Source organism: Prionailurus viverrinus, chromosome C2 (assembly GCF_022837055.1).
Source record: "Prionailurus viverrinus isolate Anna chromosome C2, UM_Priviv_1.0, whole genome shotgun sequence".
Classification (NCBI taxonomy): Eukaryota; Metazoa; Chordata; class Mammalia; order Carnivora; family Felidae; genus Prionailurus; species Prionailurus viverrinus.
Genome location: NC_062569.1, coordinates 31782975 through 31810584, shown reverse-complemented (window position 1 = coordinate 31810584; position 27610 = coordinate 31782975). Strand labels below are relative to the sequence as shown.

Genomic DNA, 27610 nt, shown 5'->3' with positions numbered 1-27610 from the left:
TCCTTCTATTCTAAATGACAGACTTGCTGGATAAAGGATTCTTGGCTGCATATTTTTTTCTGTTCAATACATTGAAGATCTCGTGCCAATCCTTTCTGGACTGCCAAGTTTCAAAAGAGAGATCAGTCACGAGTCTTATAGGTCTCCCTTTATAAGTTAGGGCACGTTTACCCCTTGCTGCTTTCAGAATTTTCTCTTTATCCTTGTATTTTGCCAGTTTGACTATGATATGTTGTGCAGAAGATCGATTCAAGTTACGTCTGAAGGGAGTTCTCTGTGCCTCTTGGATTTCAATGCCTTTTTCCTTCCCCAGTTCAGGGAAGTTCTCAGCTATTATTTCTTCAAGAACACCTTCAGCACCTTTCCCTCTCTCTTCCTCCTCTGGGATACCAATTATGTGTATATTATTTCTTTTTAGTGTGTCACTTAGTTCTCTAATTTTCCCCTCATACTCCTGGATTTTTTTATCTCTCTTTTTCTCAGCTTCCTCTTTTTCCATAACTTTATCTTCTAGTTCACCTATTCTCTCCTCTGCCTCTTCAATCTGAGCCATCGTTGTTTCCATTTTGTTTTGCATTTCGTTTAAAGCGTTTTTCAGCTCCTCCTGACTGTTCCTTAGTCCCTTGATCTCTGTAGCAAGAGATTCTCTGCTGTCCTCTATACTGTTTTCAAGCCCAGCGATTAATTTTATGACTATTATTCTAAATTCACTTTCTGTTATATTATTTAAATCCTTTTTGATCAGTTCATTAGCTGTTATTTCCTAGAGATTCTTCTGAGGGGAATTCTTCCCTTTGGTCATTTTGGATAGTCCCTGGAATGGTGAGGACCTGCAGGGCACTTCCCCTGTGCTGTGGTGTATAACTGGAGCTGGTGGGCGGAGTCGCAGTCAGACCTGATGTCTGCCCCCAGCCCACTGCTGGGGCCACAGTCAGACTAGTGTGTGCCTTCTTTTCCCCTCTCCTAGGGGCGGGATTCACTGTGGGGTGGCGTGGCCCGTCTGGGCTACTTGCACACTGCCAGGCTTGTGGAGCTGGGGATCTGGTGTATTAGCTGGGGTGGGTAGGCAAGGTGCACGGGGGCAGGAGGGGCAGGCTTAGCTCGCTTCTCCTTAGGTGATCCACTTCAGGAGGGGGCCCCGTGGCAGCGGGAGGGAGTCAGACCTGCTGCTGGAGGGGTGGCTCCGCAGAAGCACCGCGTTGGGTGTTTGCACGGAGCAAGCAAGTTCCCTGGCAGGGACTGGTTCCCTTTGGGATTTTGGCTGGGGGATGGGCGAGGGAGATGGCGCTGGCGAGCGCCTTTGTTCCCCTCCAAACTGAGCTCTGTCGTCCCGGGGCTCAGCAACTCTCCCTCCCTTTCTCCTCCAGACTTCCCGCTTTCCGAGCAGAGCTGTTAACTTATGACCTCCCAGATGCTAAGCAAGTCCCCACTTGCTGTGGGAACACACTTCATCCTGCCCCTCCGCTTTTGCGAGCCAGACTCGGGGTCTCTGCTTGGCCAGCGGGCCGCCCCTCCGCCCCGGCTCCCTCCCGCCAGTCCGTGGTTGCGCACTGTCTCTCCCCACTTCCTACCCTCTTCCGTGGGCCTCTCCTCTGTGCTTGGCTCCCGAAACTCCATTCTGCTAGTCTTCTGGTGGTTTTCTGGGTTAGTTAGGCAGGTGTAGGTGGAATCTAAGTGATCAGCAGGATGCACAGTGAGCCCAGCATCCTCCTAAGCCACCATCTTCCAGTCTGTGTCCAGTAGGTCTTGTTTTTTAATCCATTCAGTCACTCCGTGTTTTTTTTATTGGAACATTTAGTCTATCTACATTTAAAGTAATTATGGGGGCGCCTGGGTGGCTCAGTCGGTTGAGTGAGTGACTTCGACTCAGGTCATGATCTCACGGTTTGTGAGTTTGAGGGCTGTGTTGGGCTCTGTGCTGACAGCTCGGAGCCTGGAGCCTGCTTCTGATTCTGTGTCTCCCTCTCTCTCTCTGCGCTTCCCCCACTCACGTTCTGTCCCTCTTTCTCTCAAAAATAAATAAACATTAAAAATTAAAAAAAAATAATTATTGACAGGTATGTACTTACTGGCATTTTGTTCATTGTTTTCTGGTAGTTTTTTGGTGGTTGGATGACTTTCTATTCTAAGTTAATGGTTGCTTAAGTCCTAATATATTCTAAAAGCACCATATTTTTAATCCTCTGCACATCCCCTGATGTTTTATGTATTTGATGTCATGTTTTACAACTTTTTATTTTGTGCATCCCTTAACTATTGTACATATAGTCGATTTTACTATTTGTCTTTTAACTTTCATACTAGCTTTATAAGTGGTTGAGCCACTACCTTTACTGTATGTTTGCTTTTACTGGTGAGGGTTTTGGGGTTTTTTTTCATAATTTTCTTACTTCTAGTTATGGCCTTTTTTTCTGCTTAAAGAAGTTCTTTTAGCAATTCTTGTAAGGCTGGTTCACTTCAAAAAAGTTTAAAAAAACTTAAAGAAGTTAAACTTCTTTAATTTTTGTCGGAGAAACTTTCTCTCTTTCAATTCTGAAATATAACCTTGTTAGGTAGAGTACTCTTGGTTGTGGGGTTTTTCATTTTTCCTTTTCCTTTTAGCACTTTAAATATATCATTCCACCCCCTTCTGGCCTGAAAAATTTTTGCCGTAACGTTAGCTCATACGTTTATGGGTGTCCCCTTGTGGGTAGCTAGCTGCTTTTCTCTTGCTGCTTTTTAAGATTCTTTCTAACTTTTCACATTTCAATTATTACGTGACTTATGTGGACCTCTTTGGGTTCATCTTGTTTGGGGCTCTCTGAGGTTCCTGGACCCAGATGTCTGTTTTCTTCCTCAGTTAAAAAATTTTTCAGTTATTGTTTCTTCAAATATGTTTTCTGCTTTTTCTCTCTTCTCCTTCTAGGATCCCTCTAATGCAAATGTTGCTAAGCCTGATGTTGTCTAAGAGGTCCCTTAAACTATTCTCATATTAAAAATTTTCACTCTGCTGTTCAGCTTGGATAATTTCCACTACTCTGCTTTCTAGATCATTGATCCATTCTTTTGCATCCTCTAACTGCCGCTGATTCCCTCTAGTGTATTTTTTCATTTCAATTATTGTTCTTCAGTCCTGATTGGTTCCCTTTAACATTTTCTCTTTGTTGAAGTTTTCACTGTGTTCATTTATTCTTCTCTATAGTTCTAGTGAGCATCTTTATGACCATTATTTGAATTCCCTATTAGCTAGACTGCTTATCTCCATTTTGTAAAGTTCTTTTTCTGAGGTTGTTTTCTGTCTTGTTCTTTTATTTGAAACACATTCCTGTCTCCTCATTTTGTCTGACTCTCCTTGTTTCTATGTTTTAGGTAAATCAGCTACATCTCCTGGTCATGAAGGAGTGGCCTTATGTAGAAGGCATCCTGTGGGGCCCAGAAACACAGTCTTCCCTGGTCACCAGAACCAGATCTCCAGGGGTGACTCTGTGTGGCCTGCATGTTCCCTCCCTTTGTGGCTAGGCCACAACTTCTGTGAGGAGGGCTGTCCCCAACTCCCCCGGGTAGGAGTAGTTTTTGAGGATGCAGGTCCTGGCTGAGGCTGCCCACTATGTACGATGGGATGGAAACGGCTTTGGAGGCAAGTGCCATTCCTAGACTAGGGTGCCTACTGGATGTGGCAGGGTGGGAGCTACTCTGGAGGGGGCCTGCTGGGGAAAGTCTGCAAGGGAATGCTAGAATGGGGCAAATGGTGCTAACAAGGAACATGCAGAGTATCAGAACTGGCACCCACCCACATTTGGGCCAGCTAGGCAGGAGGGCAAGAAAAATGTAGCCTGCCACTGCTTCCATTCCAGGAGAAATTTCCTACTTTCTTAGTGGTCCAACATCATGTCTCTTGGGCAAAGGAGAACTGAAGCTAAATGGACTTTCTTTTCTTACTCTCCATTAGTTGTTTATAATCATGCCATATTTCAGTTTGTTTCAAGCTTAAAACATGACTGTCATATATAGTTTTTTTCAGTTTTCTTGGGAGTTTTGAATTGCTTTTCTTTAACTTGTTCATACAGAATGCTGTGCTGTCAGCATACCCTCTAGTTTCTGTTCTCAAATATAATAGTACTGCATGAAGTAGCTCCTCCCCTCCCTATTCCCCTTTATTGAGAACTTCCCAGAGAAACCCCATCACCTTTTCTATTCTGGACTGGGTGCTCTTCAGTTGCCATCTAAGATCTTCCCTTCACTGCTTCTTTGGATTGAATCCACTGTTTCGTGGATCATATATTCCTCTTTCTTGGTTTACTTAATTTGACATAGTATATATATTCAAGTAACTCTAAGAAGACAGCAGACAAACTTTCTGCTGTTTTTTTTTTCCATGTTTGTTTATTTCTGAGAGAGAGATCTGCGCTGTCAATGCAGAGCCTGATGTGGGGCTCAAACTCATGAAACTTGAGACCATGACCTGAGCCGAAGTCAGACACTTAACCACTTAACCAACTAAGCCACCCAAGTGCCCCACTTTCTTAAATTTTAAATGTCTTTATTCTAAACCTCATATCTGACTGATAGCTTGGCAGATATTAGAAATCTGATTTCAAATCCATTTCCCTAGAGTTGCCAAGGAGAATCTAACAGCACCTCAATTTTTGTTCCTGTTAAAGGAACCTCGTTTTTCTCTCTGAAAACTTTTAGTATCTTGTTTTCATCAGTTTTTCTAAAATTTCAAGATGATATGTGTATGTCTGTTTCTTTTTTTTTATTCATTGTACTTGGCTTTTTTCAAGCAAAAGACTTGTATTCTATATAATTTCTTTAATTCTGTGGGCAAGAATGGAGGGAGCAAGAGAAACTGGGGTGGGAGTGTCAATTTCTATTTTTGATTAGATGCTAGTTACACAAGCATGTTGTGTTTCTCCCAAAGAGGGAAACAGGGATCCCAAGGAATCCTACTGGGTTCCAGCTCTTTGGACTCATCACCCCAGTCTCTCCAATTCTCTCCATTCTGTATTATTTCTTTTAATTTTTTTTAATGTTTATTTATTTTTGAGAGAGAAGGAACATGAGTGGAGGAGAGGCAGAGAGAGAGAGAGGGAGACAGAGAATCTGAAATAGGCTCCAGGCTCTGAGCTGTTAGCACAGAGCCCAACACGGGGCTCAAACTCAGGAACGGCGAGATCATGACCTGAGCTGAAGTCGGATGCCCAAACGGCTGAGCCATCCAGGCGCCCCTCCTTTCTATATTATTTCTGTGATGAGTTCCTTCTCTCCATTTTGTCTTTTTTTCTTCTCCAGACTCCAGTTAGTTGTTGAAATTCTTGTCTTTATGTCGCCTCCCTCCGTCTCCCCTGCCCCGCCCCCCCCCCCCCCCCTTGCGAGATATCCTAAACTTTAGCTTCTAGGCCTTATGATGAAATTTTAAATTTTGGTACATTTTAAAATTCTAACAGCTCTTTCCAGTGGTTAGCATTCTGTTTTCATAATATTCTATTCTTATTTTAGATAATCTCTCTGAATATAGTAATTGTTTAAAAAGACTTTATTTTTTAGAACAGTTTTAAAGAAAAATCTGGAAGACAGTATGAGAGTTCCCATATATGTTGCATTACATTAGCATTTATTATAATAAGCAACTATTATAATAATATTGGTATTATATTACTATTATGAGAGACCCTACTTTATTCACATTTAGTTTTTGTCTAATATGTTTTTTCTGTCCCAGGATCCTACCCAGGATCTCCTATTACACTTAGTTGTCATATCTCCTTAGGCTCCTTTGGCTGTGACAATTTTACAAATTTTCCTTGTTTTTGATGACCTTGACAGTTCTGAGGAGTGCTGGCCAGGTACTATCTAGAATACTTGTCTATTGGAATTTGTCTTAGCATGCTTTCTTGTTTGTTATTTTGTTTATGCTTGTGAATAAAATGCCAGGCTGCACTTTACTTTTGGAAACCAAATAGAATCAACTGGTCCATTGTTCTATATACCACCCTTCAATGAATCCCCATTTCTAATAGTTCCCGTCAGATCTGCCAACCCTGAGTTTATAGCTACTTTGGGATCCTGCTGAGAGAATAAAGGAGAGCAGCTCACTTCTCCACTATAGCCCATACATAGCCCCTCATTCTGGGCTGTGGTTTCCGTAGCTTGCTTCTGCCTTCTTTTTTTTTTTTTTTTAATGTTTTTATTTATATTTGAGAGAGACACACACACAACACAAGCAGGGGAGAGGCAAAGAGAGAGGGAGACACAGAATCTGAAACAGGCTCCAGGCTCAAGCTGTCAGCACAGAGCCTGACATGGGGCTCAAACTCACGAACCGTGAGATCATGACCTGAGCCAAAGTCAGACACTTAACCGACTGGTGCCCCTTCTGCCTTCTACCTTAAGAAATATGGTAACCTCTTGACAGTAATTTTTTTCTCCTGCATTCTTCTTTACTATTCCATTTATTTTCATATGTTTATTCTTTTAAACTCCTAGACTTTAACTTCAGAGAAGTTTGGGACAGAATGGAAGGAGAATGTATCTATTCAGTCTGTCATCTTTACCTGAAGATTCCACAAGTCCATTTGTTAAAGAAAAATAAAATCTCTCCTAATAAGCAAAGGAAGTATAAATGTCCACTAATGCATAATTACAGTTTTATTATTATTTGTAATTCTCTTGATATGGATTTAATTTAAACTCCTGTCAGAGGTCTTATTAAAACTTCTGGTAAAACTCAGTCAGGATAGGGTTCCCACAGGAAAGAGACTTCACCCATGTGAATCTTTCATGAAGGGACTACGTGTAAAGTCATGGGTAGGTTAAGGGAACAGACAAGGGAACAGTGAGGCACCAGGAACAAGCAACAGAAAGATACCCTTACAATCCCTACAGCCAGAGGGACAAGGCAAGGAAAAGAGTTATAGGAGCGAGGTAGGCAATAGAACTGTGGAGAAGAGGCCACTCAGCAAAAGCTGCAGCATATAGATATGGTTGCTGTGCTGAAACAAAGTGGGGAAGAAATGCCCATTCCTGGCAGTATGATCCACTGACCAGACCCAACCATAAGCTAGTCAGGGAAGAGGACACAAAATATGTAGTTTGTAGGAGTCAGAGCAGGGTCAAGAATGGATCAAGGGGTGGATAGAGAACTGTTATTAAAACCTAATGTTTTTTACTGGCACACAAACAGACACTAAGATTAATGGAACAGAATAGAGAACCCAAAAATGGACCTACAAACGTATGGCCAACTAATCTTTGACAAAGCAGGAAAGAATATCCAATGGAATAAAGACAGTCTCTTCAGCAAGTGGTGCTGGGAAAACTGGATAGCAACATGCAGAAGAACCTGGACCACTTTCTTACACCAGACACAAAAACAAACTCAAAATGGATGAAAGACCTAAATGCTAAGACAGGAAGCCATCAAAATCCTAGAGGAGAAAGCAGGCAAAAACTTCTTTGATCTTGGCTGCAGCAACTTCTTACTCAACAAGTCTCCAGAGGCAAGGGAAACAAAAGCAAAAATGAACTACTGGGACCCCATCAAAATAAAAACCTTCTGCATAGCATAGGAAACAATCAGCAAAACTAAAAGGCAACTGACAGAATGGGAGAAGATATTTGCAAACGACATATCAGATAAAGGTTTAGTATCCAAAATCTATAAAGAACTCATCAGTGTCAACACCCAAAAAAAACAAATAATCCAGTGAAGAAATGGGGAAAAGACATGAATAGACACTTCTCCAAGGAAGACATCCAGATGGCCAACAAGCACATGAAAAAATGCTCAACATCACTCATCATCAGGGAAATACAAATCAAAACCACAATGAGATACCACCTCACACCTGTCAGAATGGCTAACATTAACAACTCAGGCAACAACAGATGTTGGCGAGGATGCGGAGAAAGAGGATCTCTTTTGCATTGTTGGTGGGAATGCAAGCTGGTGCAGCCACTCTGGAAAACAGTATGGAGGCTCCTCAAAAAATTAAAAATAGAACTACCCTACTAGCCAGCAATTGCACTACTAGGCATTTACCCAAAGGATATAGGTATGCTGTTTTGAAGGGGCACAAGCACCCCAATGTTTATAGCAGCACTATCAACAACAAAGTATGGGAAGAGCCCAAATGTCAATCGATGGATGAATGAATAAAGAAGATGTGGTATATATAAACAATGGAGGATTACTCGCAAATCAAAAAGAATGAAATCTTGCCATGTGCAACTACGTGGATGGAACTCGAGGGTACTATGCTAAGCGAAATTAGTCCATCAGAGAAAGACAAATATATGATTTCACTCATATGAGGACTTTAAGACATAGAACAGAAGAACATAAGGGAAGGGAAGCAAAAATAATATTAAAACAGGGAGGGAGACAAAACATAAGAGACTCTTAAATATGGAGAGCAAACTGAGGGTTATGGAAGGGGTTGTGGGAGGGGGGATGGGGTAAATGGGTAAGGGGCATTAAGGAATCTACTCTTGAAATCAATGTTGCACATATGCTAACTAATTTGGATGTAAATTTAAAAAATTAAAAAAAAACTTAATGTTTTGAACAGACATTTATCTAAAGAGACATATAGATGGCTAACAGACACATGAAAAGATGTTCAACATCATCAATCATCAGGGAAATACAAATGAAAACCACAGTGAGATATTACCTCACACCTGTAAGAACAGTTAAAATCAAAACAATAAATAAGAAGTGTTGGTAAGGATGTAGAGAAAAGGGAACCCTCATGTGTACTGTTGGTGGGAACGCAACTTTGTACAGCCACTATGGAAAACAGTATGGAGGTTCTTCAAAAAATTAAAAATAGAATTACCATATGACCTAGTAATTCTACTATTGGGTATTTACCCAAAGAATATGAAAACACTAATATGAAAAGATACATGCATCCCTATGCTTATTGCTGCATTATTTACAATAGCCAAACTATGGAAGCAACTCAAGTGACCACTGACTGATGAATGGATAAAGAACAGGTGGTATATATTTATATGTATGTGTGTATACACACACACACACACACACACACACACACACACACACACGATGAAATATTATGCAGCCATAAAAAAGAATTGAAACCTTGCCATTTGCAACATGAATGGACCTAGAGGGTATAATGCTAAGTGAAATAAGTCAATCACAGAAAGACAAACATTATACGATTTCACGCATATGTGAAACATGATTGTTGGGTGCACTTTTGATCTGTATGTTTTTTGTGTATATATTATATTTCAACAAAAAATTTACCAAAAAATGATGGCAGCCATGAATACAACTGAAAAAACAAAACAAAACAAACTATGTTAATATATTTTTCTGTCCTTCTTTAGGCATCTTCATGAACAGGTCAACAAAGATTTACTGGAACAACTAAAACAATGATAAGCATTCAACAGACATGAAAAGACAGACCTTAGCTTCAAGGAATTTGCAATCTGCTTAGGAAAGCCAAATATTTAGACATGAAATTAATAATATTAATAAGCAACATATCAGGCTATGAAGAATGCTATAGTAAAAAAAGATCCAATATTGGCATGTAACTGATTCTTATTGGAAGGCCTAGATGTAAATACTCCTCAAGTGGGCCCTTTCTGTTGGGCATAGGTCAATTAGGCCAAGTAGGCCAAATGTCTGGTTTCAGAAGGTGTTTCAATGTTTCCTGTGGTTAGACAAGGGGGAGGGTGAGTGGCACCCCTTTCTCTGCTTCAGTGGGAGTTGCCCTGTTTTATCTGTTTTATTAAAACTATAGGTTCTGTGTTAATTTTCATTTAACAAGAGGATTTTATTGCTAAAATGAGCTTGAAAGCCACTCTTCTACAAATCTGACTTCTAGATTTGTATATCTCAATTGACATATCTTACAGCTGAAAAATATTTAAAACCTCTGAAACTCTAAAAATAAAACCCATTTTTAGAAGGAAATGAAAATTACCTGAAGTAAAGGGATAAAATCCTCCTGTTCTAGAGAGTTGCAGCTGGGCTTTGCCAGGAGACAGATAAACTTAGAGGCATCATCATGATGGTTATTCAGCAACCTACAAAAGAGACAACTGCTTAGGAAGTCTGGCTACTGTGAACAATGTCTACAATATCAACAGTTGCTAATTTCAGCCTCAACTGAAGGCCATTTAGATCTAGAATCAAGTTCTCTCTTTTCAAAGATTAAGAAAGGGAATTTTCTACGTTCTTTTAAGTTTTTAAAGTTTATTTATTTATTTACTTACTTGAGAGAGAATGAGAGAGAGCAAGCAGAAGGGAGGGCCAGAGAGAGAGGGAGAGAGAGAATCCCAAGCAGGCTCTGTACTGTTAGCACAGAGCCCAATGCTGGGCTTGAACTCACGAACTGTGAGATCATGATCCGAGCCAAAATCAAAAAGTCAGACACTTAACCAACTAAGCCACCCAGGAGCCCCTCCATGCTCTTGATTTTGTCAAAGGGACACCTCAAGAAAAGCTCAATAACAAAATGGCATATTATTTTTGTAAAATGTTTCTGGGGCTAAGACCACAGGATCAACTAAACTAATTGCAGGGGAGGGAAAATGTCCATTCAGGGTTGGCACAGGACATCCAGGCCCAGAACTCTAGAGCTACCTGCCAGCCAGGAGAGAATATATCAGTTGGACTACTATGCACCACATAAGACAAAGACTTCTGTTTGCCCAGTTTGGCAGACATATTCAGGGCCCACCTGATAGGGGGTTTCTGAAATTAGACTTTGAAGGGCCAATAAAAAAAGAAAAAAAAAAATGAATGAATGCCCTTTTAAGTCTTTAAGCTCTATGAATTCCTCATGCCCAACTAATACTGGACATTTCCATTTAGTAACTATACTCTGACAACAAAGTTAAAGTATCAAAAAACAAATTTTATATCTTCCCGTCAAAGCCAGTCCTTTTCCTGGACATCTATTTTTGTTAAAGGTGGAAATATCCAAATTATCTGGGCTTGAAATTTGAAGTCATTTTAAACTTATTTCTTTTCCTTATTTTATGCACATCCCATTAGTCTCCACATTTTCTTGTTTTTCTTCATTACATTTAGTGAATGCTAACTGTGTGCCACTTGTGTCTAGCCTTGAAGATACTTGGGATTCAGAGAAAATAAGACACAGTTCTGTGCTCTGTAAACAGTTTATAGTCTAGTGAGAGTGCTACACCATTAAGATTATACTTACATACTCAGGTTATACTCTGTCATGCGACAGAAGTAATAAGCATGGGTGTCATGGGAGGACACAAGAGGGCCAGTGAGATTCCCTAGAACTGGTAAGTAGGAAAGAAGGATGCTGTGGGTCAGGAGGGCTGCAAGTACAAATGCCTGGTGTGAGAGTGTGTGGAATATTTTGGCAGCTACAAACACTGGGGTGGTAAGAAAAGTGGACATGAGCATATAGGATTGGCCTTTTTATGTTAGATCAGGAAGACTTGGCTTTGGCCTACTCCATGGAAGAATTTTAACTTGGACAGTGACAAGATCAGATGTGCTTTTCAAAAATATCAAGCAAAAATCCAACTATGGGCCTGAGCATGGATAGTAGCAGTGGGAGATGAAGACAAAGGGGAAAATCTGGTTGTAATGAGAAGGACAGGGTAGTTGATTGGTGTGGAGGGATGAAAGTAAGGGGAAGTCCGTAACAACTCCTAGGTTTCCAGCTTGGATCCCTAAGTGTTTGGAATACAGGATGGGAATACAGGAGTCCTTAGGAATATTTCCTCAAAATGTTTTATACAACCATTCCCTCTTTTCTAATGCCAGTGTACTTTTGAGTTCAGTAAGGGTCTTATTACTTCATGCTGAGACCAACAGAAGGAAAAGGGTCAAAACAGATTTCAGTGTTCATCCAACCTTAAAACACAGGCAATTCATTCCGAAACATTCTTTGATTATATAATCCTCTTTTTCAAAAATGTTCAGTAGCTCTCTGCCACTTATACGAATAGTCTAACTGCCTCAGTTCAGCATTTAAGGCTCTCTGTAACTAGATGGGAGCCTGCCTACCTATCTACCTTACTGCTTTGCTAAATGAAACTTCCACTCCAGACAGCTGGCCTGGTCCATTATTCTCTAAGTGTGCCATGTGCATTCTTGCCTCTTTGCCATTTCTCATATGATTCTACTCTCCTAGAATACCATCCCTCTTGACTTTGCTATTGGAATGCTGGCTATTCTTTAAGGTTCAGCTAATAATGCAAGTCTTTCAAAAAGCCTTCTCTCATAACTAAATTCTTTACTGATCTTTGTACTGTTTAATTTATTGTATTATATTTACCATTGTACTATTAGTTTGTTTTTATTTCACTGGCACTTTAAGGGCAGACACAGTTATAGACAGGTCTTTTTTCTTCCTTAGCAGCCAGCACAGTGACTTTCACATAGAAGATTCTCAAAAAATGTTTGTGATTTAATGGATGTATACTTAAAAACTGACTTCATTTGTGATTATTAAAGTTACAGTATAATTTGTATATTAATTCTCCTTATCATTCTTTAGCATTCTCAAGGCCTCTACAGTTAAACATGTATACATTTCAGAAAAAGATTAGTATGTAATAAATGCTGATGGGAACCACCTCCTAGGATTAGAAAATGGTTGGGATGATCACAATAAAAAGGTGGTGAGATCTTTGTAAAGGAGCACTTTTATAAAGAAAGGATAGCACAGATGAGAGATACTCTGAGAGGAAAAAGGCAAATCAAGAATGGCTTTTTCTGACCAGAAGCATGAAATAGAAAGAAAAGGTGAATTATGATTTCCAGCTGATGACAGTGGCCGGTAAACTCTATATGGAAGAGAAAAGGAGATAAATAAAAGTTGTGAAAGCTGGAGAAAGAAGGTAAACATAGCTATTTTAAACTGGTATCTTCCAGAGCTCTTAAAACAAAATACTGTTAAGAGACAAATCATACACTGACATTCAAAGGTAAGTGAAAATAAGGCATAACGAAGCTGGATCAATATTACTTGACTGACTGAGAGGATCTCTGCCACAAAGCGGGTAATCCAGGAACTCAAAAAAGCCATGGAGCAATGTCTTTCCCCTAAAAATGTAAAAATGTCCTGACTGTAAGAAAATAGATATCAGAGTATAGATATGAAATGGGCAATAAAGCAGGGAAAGGAGGGAGGGCAGAGGCAGGGGAACAAGAGCCCATTAAGGTGTTCATCCTCAAAACATTAGGAGGAGGGCTAGGAAGCCTCCATCCCATGAGTACTGGGATAGCAGGGAAATTATTTCTTGTTATTCTGTGACTTTTACATGTGACTTCACTTTTCAAGAATATAAAGAGCCTATTATGGGAGCAAGTCAGCTTGTGTATGCATATGCCAATATGTTTAAATTCTATGTCATTATTTCCCAGTAATATTTTGTAGTTGAAAGCTTTAATGTACTATACTTAAGCCCAAGTCACCTTATGCAAAGGGCAAAATTGGTAAAAAAAAAAAAAAAAAAAAAAAAAAAAAAAATTGCAAAAATAAACACACATCTTCTTCAAGATCAGTATGATAACTCAAACCATCATGCTCAACTGCTTAGTCTCCCCAAATAGCCATATCTGGGTCTCCCTTAAAGCACCTCTGCTTTTAAAAGGCATTTTATTACTATTTTTAATTATTTTATTTTATTCTATTCTATTTTGAGAGAGTGCATGAGCAGGGGAAAAGGGCAGAGGGAGAGAGAGAATCTTAAGCAGGCTCCAAGGTCAGCACAGAGGGTAACCCAGGCCTGGATCCCACAACCCTGGGGTCATGACCTGAGCAAAAATCAAGAGTTGGATACTCAACCAACGGAGCCACCAAGGCATCCCTTAAAAGGCATTTTAAAAGCCAAGATACAGACTCTTAACAACAGAGAACAAACTGGTGGTTACCAGGGGTGACAGTGGTAGAGGGATGGGTGAAATAGGTGATGGGGGTTTAAAGAGGGCACTTTTTGTGATAAGCCCATGCTGAATGGTAGTGTTGTACACCTGAAACTACTATCACACTGTATTTTAACGAACTGGAATTTAAATAAAAACATAAAAACATAAAAACATAAAATAAAATAAAATAAATAAAAGGCATTTTAAGAACGCCGAAAGGAGCTCCCACTAGAGGGCGCTCCAACCATTTTAGTGTGGGTCATAAAATAAGACTAATATACAGACATACACTTAATCTAGTCACAGAAATGTTTTTTCAAATGAAAAAAGACAGGGACAGTTAGTCATGCTGTATGACTTCATAAACAGTCTCCTGTAGTTACCTAAAATGAAGAGTTGTGCTTTGTGTCTTTTTTCCCCTTTGCCTTTTGTAAAAATATCCTTTCCCTAGAGATAAAATTAAAATGATCCATCTCAATAAAAGAACACAGCTAGGGGCGTCTGGGTGGCTCAGTCGGTAAGCGTATGACTTCAGCTCAGGTGATGACCTCATGGTTTGTGAGTTTGAGCCCTGCATCAGGCTCTGCACTGACAGCTCAGAGCCTGGAGCCTGCTTCAGATTCTGTGTCTCCCTCTCTCTCTGCTCCTCCTCCACTCACACTCTCTCAAAAATGAATAAATATTAAAAAAAAAAAAAAAAGGACACAGCTGTTGTGGCTGCTGCTGCTCTACCTACCAACATAAATGTCCACCTTTTCAGTGACACAGTCTTAAGACAAAAAACCTGGCTGTTATTAAGATTATGTGGTTAACTACAGGTAACTCAAGTTGGTTAACAGTTTTCCTTTGCTATAGTCACCCTTTGGCTCACAAATGTAGGGTTCTAGAATATTCAGAATGACCTAAAATAATTACTTCTTTCTGGCTCTAATCTCTTCTGGAAGAGACTACCTCCTTTTTTTTCAATCTCTCAGCTTATTCAAAGTTTTTTTCTGAAACAATTATAACTCACTTCTTGCCGCTTTCACAGATTGTTAGATGACCAACAATGCTGATCTCAATGGCTAAAGGTACCTCTGACAAGAGTTGTGCAGCATCTATATTCTTTCTACCCTTGGTTCATACTGCATCCACCTAAGGCTTTTTCAGGGCCTGATATTTACCAGGGTGAAAGAAGTTAGCTGAACAAAAGTTAGAACATGTATACATTTCAAGTTCTTTAATTCGGCTACTGTTACATGCTAATTTAAAATAACAATAATAATTAACACATAATTGGACCACCCAGCTAAAGTCTTGGCTTTACTGGTGGGAAAAGGAGAGGGAATCCAAGCTGACTTCTCTACTGTTCAGGCCCAAGGCTCTATTTCCTTCCTGTAGGTTCTAGGCTGCCAGAAATACTGATGATAAATACCCTAAGGGGAAATGCCAATTCTTTTGCTGGTTCACTCCTGTTAATTAGTGCTTTTATGCTATTTCTAGCCTCTAATGAATTCCCTGACTTTTATGACTACTTATCAACACATTTAAAAAAAAAAAAAGGTATTTCTTAGATTTTATCCAGCAGTTTTCTATTTGCTATAGGAGACGTGGAATGGTGATCATGACACTGACTTTGAAGTGTCAACTAGATAGTGTATGAGGAATGATTCTCCTAGGGCCCTTTTAGTTCTTGGTATTCAGACAACTTAGAACTATTCCCTGTAACAAAATGACTAAAATTCACCTGGAAAACATGAAGCATTTTAACATTTAGCATTGGTATGGTTCTTTAACAAAAAGTTCATTAACTGATAGGAGTTCTATATACTCTTATAGCTGTTGTTCTAATGTAATGCAGAAAGAACTTGGTGAACTCAACTTGCCGCTAGATTTTTAAAAATAAGAATACACTTATCAATCACCTACTATTCTCAAGCATTATACTGCTAAGGGCTTTTTAGGTGGCATGAAGGGAACAGAAGGAATCTGTGTGCTGAATTTTGCTATTATATGTTGATTTTAAGTAATAATAATGATGACGACAATGAGGATAACAGGTGAATGGCATTTCCCAATAGTTTACCAGGAAGGGTATCTAGCCCAAAAAATGTGAGCAGAACACATGTAAACAAGGCTATAAACATATGTAAAGAAGTCCGGTCAGTTAAGAGGTAGAAGGGGCAAGCTGTGACATTCTCTTAAAATGTATAAATATATCAAGAAATAACTTATAAAGAAGAAGGAAGAAAAAAAAAAGAAGGTTAAAATGAAAGAAAACTTGTCAGAGGTGAAACAGGTGATGGGGATTAAGAGTACACTTATGACGATCCATGACATCATAGACTTGAGCTGAAATCAGGAGTTGGACACTTAACCGATTGAGCCAACCAGGCACCCCAGGAAGCTGTATTTTTCACATGACACATATGGTCTGCTCCCCTTAAAGGAGAGTCTACTTTTTTAAAGCTTAATTTTGAGAGAGAGAGAGAGCGAGTGAGCGCACACACAGGAGTGGGGTAGGGGCAGAGAGAGAGAAAGACAGAGTAAGTTCCAAGCAGGAACTGCACTGTCAGCATAGAGCCTGACATGGGTCTTGAACTCATGAACTGTGAGATCATGACCTGAGCTGCAATCAAGTCAAGCACTTAACCTACTGAGTCACCCAGGCGCCCTGAGGAGACTCTACTTTTATGCCACTGCTACCAGAGTCAAATTCTAAGACCCAAATTTAACAAGTAAAACTAAGAAACTATCAAAGAGTTACTAAAAAGGTATCTTTGAAGATCTCTTTCACTGATTAGAGACATGTAGATAAAGATTATGGAAAAAATTTGTGTGGTTATAAATAAGTGTGAATCACTGAATTTTACTTGTTGAAATAAAGGGTAAAGAAAAATTAATGAATGTGTAAAATAAGTGACCTTTATAAAGCACCTTGTGAGAACCAGACAATTCTTTGCCTAGCCCTGGAGTGACTGGTTGTATACTTACTTTCTCCACATGGCAACGAATGACTGTGCGGACACAAATCCTGTCCTCTCTCCCCCTGCAGCCCGGAACATGGGGGCTTTCCAATAAAGAGGACAGCCACAGAGCTGCAAATAAAACACAAATACAGTGTAAGCCAAGGGGTGTTGAAATGATGACACAGCCAAACAATGGGCCTTTGTGGCTTTTAGCCTTTGTGTCATAGGTCCTTGAGGGAGCCAAACTGGGGCAGAAGCAAATACATCAGCTATGGTAGATTCAGAAAGAGACAGAGGGGAAACAAGAAGATTCCATGTTTAATGAAGGAAATGGAAATCCATCTGACCTTTTCTCCAAGATCATCTACAGTGATATGTCTTTCCCTTTCCTGATAAAGTAACCAGTCTCCCTTCCTACCACTCTCACATCATATATTTTCTACCTTCGAAAAAGAAAAATGACTGAATGTCATGGTTGTATATGTCCCACAGCCAGCCACATTTAATACTTGGTCACTGGTATTAATATACTCTCCCACACATCTCCCTCTCTCCTTTGCCTATTATGTTATTAAGCCCCAGGGTCAGGAAGAACTGGAAAAGTCTAGATTGCTCAAGAAAATAGCCATCTAATTAAAAAAAATTTTTTTTTAAATATTTACTTATTTTTGAGATACAGATAGAGAGAGAGACAGCATGAGGGGGTGAGGGGCAGAGAGAGAGGGAGATACATTATCTGAAGGAGGCTCCAGGGTCCGAACTGTCAGCACAGAGCCTGATGTGGGGCTCGAACTCATCAACCACAAGATCATGACCTGAGCCTAAGTCGGAGGCTTAACCAACTGAGCCACATAGGCACCAACTCCCCCCAACTCCGCGCCGCCACCCAATTTTTTTTTTTTAGTGTTTATTTATTTTTGAGAGAGAGACAGAACATGAACAGGGGAGGGGTAGAGAGAGAAAGAGAAAGAGAAAGAGAGAGAGAGAAAATCCAAAGCAGACAGGCATCTATTTTAAATGGTTATAATTCAGGTAAAAGATTAAAGATAAAAACCAAACGCTATCATTTATTTATATATTAGAAGCAACCACAAATGACTACATATAATAAAAGCCTTAGGAGGTGCTGGGAATGAATATGAAACTATAATACTCTAAAAGGTGTTGATTTTGTTTCTTCAATAAAAAGCTATTCCTTTCTGGCACAAAAACAGACACATAGACCAATGGAATAGAATAGAAACCCCAGAACTAGACCCACAAACGTATGGCCAACTCATCTTTGACAAAGCAGGAAAGAACATCCAATGGAAAAAAGATAGCCTCTTTAACAAATGGTGCTGGGAGAACTGGACAGCAACATGCAGAAGGTTGAAACTAGACCACTTTCTCACACCATTCACAAAAATAAGCTCAAAATGGATAAAGGACCTAAATGTGAGACAGGAAACCATCAAAACCTTAGAGGAGAAAGCAGGAAAAGACCTCTCTGACCTCAGCCGTAGCAATCTCTTACTCGACACATCCCCAAAGGCAAGGGAATTTAAAGCAAAAGTGAATTACTGGGACCTTATGAAGATAAAAAGCTTCTGCACAGCAAAGGAAACAACCAGCAAAACTAAAAGGCAACCAACGGAATGGGAAAAGATATTTGCGTATGACATATCGGACAAAGGGCTAGTATCTAAAATCTATAAAGAGCTCACCAAACTCCACACCCGAAAAACAAATAACCCAGTGAAGAAATGGGCAGAAAACTGAATAGACACTTCTCTAAAGAAGACACCCAGATGGCCAACAGGCACATGAAAAGATGTTCAGCGTCGCTCCTTATCAGGGAAATACAAATCAAAACCACACTCAGGTATCACCTCACGCCAGTCAGAGTGGCCAAAATGAACAAATCAGGAGACTATAGATGCTGGAGAGGATGTGGAGAAATGGGAACCCTCTTGCACTGTTGGTGGGAATGCAAATTGGTGCAGCTGCTCTGGAAAGCAGTGTGGAGGTTCCTCAGAAAATTAAAAATAGACCTACCCTATGACCCAGCAATAGCACTGCTAGGAATTTATCCAAGGGATACAGGAGTACTGATGCATAGGGCCACTTGTACCCCAATGTTCATAGCAGCACTCTCAACAATAGCCAAATTATGGAAAGAGCCTAAATGTCCATCAACTGATGAATGGATAAAGAAGATGTGGTTTATATACACAATGGAATATTACGTGGCAATGAGAAAAAATGAAATATGGCCTTTTGTAGCAACGTGGATGGAACTGGAGAGTGTGATGCTAAGTGAAATAAGCCATACAGAGAAAGACAGATACCATATGGTTTCACTCTTATGTGGATCCTGAGAAACTTAACAGGAACCCATGGGGGAGGGGAAGGAAAAAAAAAAAAAAAGAGGTTAGAGTGGGAGAGAGCCAAAGCATAAGAGACTGTTAAAAACTGAGAACAAACTGAGGGTTGATGGGGGGTGGGAGGGAGGGGAGGGTGGGTGATGGGCATTGAGGAGGGTACCTTTTGGGATGAGCACTGGGTGTTGTATGGAAACCAACTGGTCAATAAATTTCATATAAAAAAAAAAACTATTTCTTTCAATTAATTATACTCTTACAAGAAAGACTTCTTATCAAATTTACCTACTTTTTTCCTAGAGGGAAAATTCTTTTAAGTAATAATATCTAAATAATAGCAGAGAAATAGTCTCTGAATGTTCTCAATTTTGTATATGCACATAAAACATACTCCCAAATTTGGAACCCTTCAAAGAGGTGTATCTTGTAATTAAAGACAGTCTTATTATTCATATTAGACACAGAATCTGTTGAGCTTTCATCATTCTAAAAATGGAAGCTTTTCCTTTGGAGGCTCACTAGATGTGAATCCATACTGGATTCTAGAGAAGCTGTTCCTGGTGTGAGGTCTCAGTGCATGTGGAATCACCACAGAAGCCGGAAGGTATCTCATCTGAGATAATGACTCTGAGTTATGATGACAGAACACCCAAGGTTGCTGGATTCACGTCGGAGATGAGGATATGGAAGGTGAAATTCAAGCCATAGGAGCTAAGTACAGGGCAGAATTAAGAGGCTGCTCCTGCCTGGGCCACTAAAGCAAGCATGTTCTGCAAACAGGGTAGACCTTAAGATTTCTTAAGTCCAAAGGTCAAATACCACCAATGAGGTCGAGAATGAGGGAAAGGTGTTGCTTAGCAACCAAATGGATTTTGTTTATTGTGTAAATTATGATTGCCAAAGTACAAAGCTCACAATTAATATCCTTTGGGTGGTAAACTGTCAAATCCACTTTCCAATTCTCCCTTTCATGCAGAATGGTAGTTTGCCAAGAAAATGTTCTTAGATATGACAAGCTACTGGCAACTGCTAGGAAAGCTTAAAAGAATAGTCTGCATTATAAAGGCAAGAGTGTAGAGCCCCAAACGGAGAAAGTACATAGAGGGAGAGATTGGAACTGGCTTGCCAAAGTGCTTGAAACTCCCACCATTATAGTCACTCATGGATTTTTTAGAATTGGAAGGGGTCAGGAATCTTCTAGCTCAACTTCAGGAAGTGGTTACCATTCTTAGCTGAAACACTACCTGGGGCTGTGTGCTGACTACATCCTGTGGGGCTACTTTCACTATTAAACAACTTTCTTTCGCTTGAATTATACTCTTTTCTCTAGAAGACTTCTGTTAAAATGCATACATGTCAGCTCCTAAGGAATAGTAAGTGACAGAGAGACCGACACATAAATTTCTATGTCAAAGGCAAAATCAAAGGCAAAATTCTAAGAGATAATGTATAGAATGGATATGTTTTAAAATAGATTGGTAAGGGCTGGCCTATTTTTCTCATAGTGGGGTACCCTAAGTAGCCATGTATTAGGCAGCAGGAGAGTATTAGTCCTTGGAGAAAATGACAAAGGAAAAAAATGCAATGCAGATGTTACACTTTGGTTACTTAAAAAAATGTATGGCCGGCTGCACCTGCTCAAAAATCAAAGAATTAAGATAAAGGCAGCCAGGAGATCAATAAGAAGCCCAAAAAAGTAAATGATATTAATCCGAGGGCAGCAGAACAGAGACTTTAACAGAGGAGAGAACAAGTCAGTGTCAAGACTTTTTGCAAAGGAAAAGAATGGATGACAAGTGGGGATATGGAGAGATACAGAAAATGGGGTTAGGAAACTCAGATTTAGGGGAGGTACCAAGAGTCAGTCTATGGTAATCAAAGTTGCTGGAGCAAGGAAAACTGAACATGTATAATTTGATCGAAGAATGGCCCAACAACATAAAGAATTGAAAGCAAGTTGTTTAATGAGTCACACAGGAAGAGATGATTACCTAACATGTGCAATGTTCTTTAACATTTTAAAATGTTATTTCATTCGATCATCACATGATCCCCACGAAGAAGAGGGCAGGTATTTTCAGCCCATACTGTAGACGAAGAAATAATGGTACAGAGAAGTTGGCTTACAGGACACAGGCATGACAGGTCAAGGCAGTGCTCCCTCAGCCAGAAAAAAGGAGCTGACAGTGTATGGTTCAGAAGACAGCCTCACTCTTCTTCCTCAACCTCCTGCTAGAGGCCAAAACTCAATGGCGAGTCTTCTGGCCCAGTCTCTAACAAGCACGTTTCTTACTGTTCTTCAATGTATGTTCCTACACTGCTTTTCTCTTAGATTCATTCTCTAGATTAATTTCTTCTCTGTCATCACTTAGAGCTGTGGAAAAAAGTACAAACTACACACTGAGAATTTAATCAGAAATTGCGATTAACTTCTCTAGGGCTGTTTGAGGTCAAAGATGAATGAGCTAAACTTCACCAACAGATGCAGATTTCATAAACATAGCGTTTTCTTTGCACTTCAAAAAAAAAAAAAAAAAAAAAAAAAAAAAAGACCCCAGTCCCTACAGCTACACTTAAGTGGCACTAAGAGTGGATTGCAAACTCAAGCTGGCCTTCCAAAGAGCTTTATAGACTACAAGAATTCAGAGAAGTGTTCACTGATTGCTCCAATCCCCTCTTGCTTCATTGTCCCTTAAAGGCTGTCTTTCTTCTCCTTTACCTACAACCAGCTTGTCATGAGAATCCAAGCACGTGCAGCACAGGTGCTACAGGCATAGAGTCCACTGCCTAGTGTCAGAGAAGACCAATCTGCATAGTAAAACATAACTGAAAACAGGACTGCTTCGTGCATGTTAAGAGCCACAGCCAACTAAATGCTGGATGAAATGTGGATTAGCTAAATGGAAGAAATGATTAACTAAACTTTTTAAATAAATGATTTTTAGCTATACTTGTGGTGAGCATAGCATAATGTGTAGGCTTGTCAAGTCACTATGTTGTACACCTGAAACTAATATCTAACACTATGTGGCAGCTATACCTCAACAGTAACAAAAATAAAAAAATAAATGATCTAAAACATGAAGAGGCAAAATCCAATAAAATGAACTAATAGAGTAAGGCAAAACAAAACAAAACAAGACAAACCAATACACTTGTGATACCTACTGAGGTTACTATGTACCCATCTTCATTTTTATATGCAATGTTAGTTTTAACTTTCTGAAGTATGACCAGTTTACCCTGCTGCGTGAGCTGACAATTAAGGTCTAAGAGCAATGAACACAAATGCCTGGTACTCATGAAGGGAATGGAGGGCTATAATCAAGTATGATTCAGACAAGTTATTCAGACAGTACATGTATACTGGTTATTGTGCCACATGACAATTTGGTGTAAGCGGTACATTGTTATATGTTACGATTACCAGGGCTAAACACAATTTTTAAATTTCTCTATGTTGTCAGCTTCAACACTGGCAGTTTTTCCTGATATCACATACGGATTGATCCTCATTACCTAGAAAGAGCAAAGTCCTTCCTCTGACTCCCCAGCATGCACAGACCCCTACCCTGACTGGACTACATTCTTTCCTACACCTTTCTTGACCATCTGTGGAGTCCTTAGCTTTTCTGCTCTCTTCTCACTGAACCATGGAGCAGGGCAAGGGCTACCACAATACAGGGGTGGGAGGACCAGAGTAGGAGTGGGGAGACAAGGTAACAGAAAGGCAGAGGAGAATAGGATCCTCAGTCAGGGGTTGGGAATATTCAGAGGAAGGCTGAAGTCCTACAGGACTTGTATTCCAAACAGAACAGGCTATAGGTCTCTGTCAGTGAGGCACTAAATGCCATCTGGATTGGCTTTCCAGATGTGGTGAGCACAGCACCAGGGAACTACTATGTCCCTTAATCTGGACAGTTTCTCCTTGTCTGCCTGCCTGAAACAGTCCATGTAACTGCCTGTTTCTCTCTCACAGTCTCCAGGTTAGAAATAACCCTGTTTGGCATTTATGCAGTTAACATGTTATCTCTAAATGTAGATTTCATTCAGCCTTGCTGAATTCTGTCTTTTGGATTTAGATTCATGGTTCCAGCCCATTCAGATAATTTACCATCTTGGCTCATAGAGTGGCCATCTCTCAAAACTTTGGGTAAGAAAATGCCAGTGCCCTGAAAGAACCTGTGATTTATTTGGGTGGATACTGACTGGAAGTTTGCTAATGGTATGTTAGCATATGTTCAGGGGAGATAACATATGGTATAAACAGCACAACGCCAGGAGTTGGAGAACTTGTCTCCTGACGTGTGCTAGTTCTGTGACTTCAGGTACTCACGGGACTTTAGTTTCCTCATGTCTAAAATAAGTAGAGATAGGTGAGCTCTTATTTTTGCAATGTCAGTTTACTTTTCATTAGAAACATCTGAGGGATCAACAAGCAAGTTCTAAGATGGGGGGTGGTGAACAAAGGGGGAATAAAAGAATTCCTTTTCACTTCCCCTAAAACCACTCTATTTACAAATTATTTAATAGTAGTAGCAAATGTTCTGACAGCAGGTAGAGAAAAGGACAGGGCATGACTGGAGTAGGGATTTGGGGACTTCTCCAAAGACATGATAGAAGTTAGGTCTTAAAAGATGGGTTATGTGGGGGTTGTCAGGAGTGGAAGCCCATTTTGGAAGGGAGAAGTATGAGAGCCCAAACGCAGAGGCATGCCTGTGGGAGGGCAAGTAGGTCAGGCTCATGCAGGTAATAGTAGTTTGGGCTTTATCTTCAAGATCAGTAGTTTCCAAACTTGAAAATATTATTCCTGAAAGTAGGGGAACTGTGAAAGTGTGCATGGGGTCTTGGGACCTTCAACTTGGTCTCCTACTTGCCCACATGCAAACCTTAGTCTACTAAATCCTTCTGCCTCTTGCAGCACCACCTGAAACCACTGCTAAAACCTGAGATATGATCTGACTCTTCAATTTACATGCATGATAAAAATAAAACCCAAACAAAACAAAGTACTGCTATAGATGGGAGGAATCCCTGAATACTGCTGAGCGAGGGAATGGCATGATCAAATAAAATCTGATTCTCTGCCCAGTATTAATTGTTCTAGGAGACTGGAGATGGAGGATCCACTTACTGAAGATATTCAGTTGTCCTAGCATGAGAGGCTAAGATCTTAATTAGAAGCAGGTGCGTATACTGGAAAATATTAAAGACTTGGTTCCTAGTGGAAAATCCATTTATTTCTGAGTAGAATTAGTGTTGAGCTGGCCCAATCATTCCTTGCCTGGCTCAGGGAAGAGTTATGATTAATGGGTAAGAACGAAAAAAGATTCATATTCAATATGAGGAAAAATTTTCTAACAAGTAAGGATATTTAATAATGAAACAGGTTGTTTGGCAAGATAGTGAGCTTCTGGTCACTGAAAGCATTCAAGCAGAGAATGAATTTATGTGTTAATGATGTCATGGGTGGAATTCCTATCTTAAATGGGAAGATGGACTAGAAGACCACTAAGATTTTTTTCAAACTTATGAGTTCCATGAAATAGGACCACAGATGATATATCAGGATCAAATACATTTTTTCAACATAGGAAAAAACCTAGCCATGCTTAAAAAGGAGAGCAAAGAGGCAGTGAAGAGAGGAAGACTGGGATTGCTAGAGAAAGAGAGATTATATTTAGTAGTTATATTACCTTTGCAATTTTTCCCATTTCATAGATGTCTGCTTTCTGATCTTCAATATCCATGAAAGCAGTTTCAATTTTGCTTAGAGTCTGTTCATGGTTACTGCAGGCATCTGGGAGTCCTTCAGGAAAGTAGAACCGTGGAATGTTTATGGACAATGGTGCATTCACAACATTATTCACATGAGGAACAGGGGAGAGAGGTCGGGGACTACTTGGAAAGGTGGCTGTAGGTGGAAGTGGTGTTCCAGGTTTCTTTTCTGGTTTATTTTGAATCTGGAAGGAGAATGTGATTATGAAACACAGAAATTCTAAACAGCATATACTTCTTGAAAGTCCTCACCAGTAACAAGAAGTTGGGCATAAATACAAGCAGCCACAATTAGAGACAGTAAGAGCTCACTCTACTGTAGAGGATGATAAGTGTGCTTCTAGGGAATGCCTATCCATACTAAATAAATACATTAATTATCTGTCAATACCTGAGTTTACACAGATTTATGCTTTAAAAATCCTACAGTACATTTCCCATCAATTATGTGCCAGATATTTAAGAGTAATGTTAGTTGACACATTAAGAATCTCAAGCTGTATTCTTAGTCTGTTGGAAAAGGAAATAATAAATCCTTTTTGAAGACTATTCTTCACCTTTCTGCATATTTCTACCTCTCCTTCAACAGGCAGACAGAATAAGTTCTTTCAAAATACATAAATCTAAAATGTATTGGTCAGGGGTATCCTTTTACCTTTTTCTCTCTAGTTTGACTTTGTCTAGGTAAAATCACTGTCAGTCCATGATGCAGAGAAAAGTCTTGTGAAGAAAATTAAAGCATTTTAGTTTCAGGATATCTTCCACCAGACTGATTTACTTGCCCCTTGGGGCATGCCATTTTTTTTTCCATGATACACATTACTCTCATTTTTGGTAACCTCTAAGAGGCAAGGATCATGGTCATTAATTTCATCACGGCCAAACCCCATTCATAGCTTATTACCTCACTTATAGTTTATATCATTCCTTTTTCCAAAAAGGATTTGATGTGTTATGCCATATGGAGACATGAGAAAGGAGAGAGCATAAAAGTGAGGTAGGGGAGGGAGGAGGGCAATGAGGAGATTAAGATTATCCATGATTTAGGGGAGGGGAGGTACACTAACATTCAGGTGGAGGACTACTTTACCAATGAGGACTAAATTTAGTTCTGAGCTTCCTAACAGAAAAAGCAAAAGAGATTCCATGAAGATTTTCAGAGTTTTAATTTCTTCTCTTAATTTTGACCAAATTATCTATCAAGGCGCATGAGCATGGCATTGTGTTATATACTACATGAAGTATGAGAGATGGACATGACTGTTAACTACCATGAACACAAAATATTACTCAAATATTTTCTTTAAATTGTGCTAATGCCATTCCTAAAATTTGAATAATGATTTATCTGAAGTAGTAGATCTGAATATCATATTTCCTTTTGACATATGGGCTCATAACATGATCTTTACATTAAGGATAAAAATCTTGGCTACCCTTGAAAAGCATGAGTATTAGAGGAAGATAAACATCACTCACACAAATATGTGATTTAATCTGCTTTTGTCATACATGGCCCGTCTCAGGTTAATATCTGACACTAATACATAGAATGGAGTCTGCTCATACATTACTACTACTGGGGACATTAAAGTCCAGTTGGTCACACCAAGACTTTACTGCAGTATCAGAATGTCACCCCTATAAAGCAAAGTCAAGGAAGAAATGGCACAGAGAGAAGTGAGGCTCATGAAATATGAAAAGCTTAACAGAAAACAGTGATGCTTAGCTTCTGTGACCTCAGGAAAGTTACTTTACCTTTTAGAATTTTAGTAATAAAGCAGATTATAACCCCTACTTCTTAGAAGTTGTTGTGAAGATTACAGGAAATTACAGGAAGTAACATAGGTAAAAGGTCCAGAACAGTGCTAGGCATAGATATGTCCTTATTTAAGAAAATGAGTCTTGGGGCGCCTGGGTGGCGCAGTCGGTTAAGCGTCTGACTTCAGCCAGGTCACGATCTCGCGGTCCGCGAGTTCGAGCCCCGCGTCAGGCTCTGGGCTGATGGCTCAGAGCCTGGAGCCTGTTTCCGATTCTGTGTCTCCCTCTCTCTCTGCCCCTCCCCCGTTCATGCTCTGTCTCTCTCTGTCCCAAAAATAAATAAACGTTGAAAAAAAAAAAAATTAAAAAAAAAAAAAAAGAAAATGAGTCATAAGGCCAAAGCATGAGATTCTCAAAAGATTAAACATAATTTAGCATGATCCTTCAGATTCAATAATAAATAAAATAATCATTTACATTTGTAAAACACTTTAAAGTTTACAAGCCACCTCTGATTTAACAAATTGATAATCTATTCTAAGTAAACATTTCTCTCTGCTTTAATGCTAAATCTGTATATATTACACAGTCCCAGGAGTCAAGAACAGTAGACACTGTTCCTAAACTTCTACAAGAAGGCATATAATTCTTCAGGGGGCTTTACATTTATATATAAATAGGTCATTTATATCACTGTCATTCCCTTTCTATTATTCTATGCTGAAAGAGGTTTATGAGACTACAAGTATACAATCATGAAAATTCTTTTTTTCTTTCCCCAAAATGTTTCCCATGATGTGACATCCTGGGCAGTTATAACCATAGGATTAAGACCACTGGTGCCAGTGTGGATGAAGCCCAATTGTTTCGTGAGCACA

General features: G+C 39.6%; 1 protein-coding gene across 5 annotated transcripts in view; it reads right to left on the bottom strand.

The window, feature by feature from the left end:
• Positions 1–27610, bottom strand: part of PPP2R3A (protein phosphatase 2 regulatory subunit B''alpha) — a 200798-nt gene that overhangs the window by 92254 nt on the left and 80934 nt on the right. For all 5 annotated transcript variants that reach the window (XM_047875324.1, XM_047875326.1, XM_047875325.1 and 2 more), the window contains 3 exons: positions 24890–25156; positions 16856–16959; positions 9948–10050 (listed from right to left, as the gene is read on the bottom strand). In XM_047875324.1, the coding sequence (XP_047731280.1) occupies positions 9948–10050; positions 16856–16959; positions 24890–25156 (474 nt within the window). The remainder of the gene's footprint in view (positions 1–9947; positions 10051–16855; positions 16960–24889; positions 25157–27610) is intronic.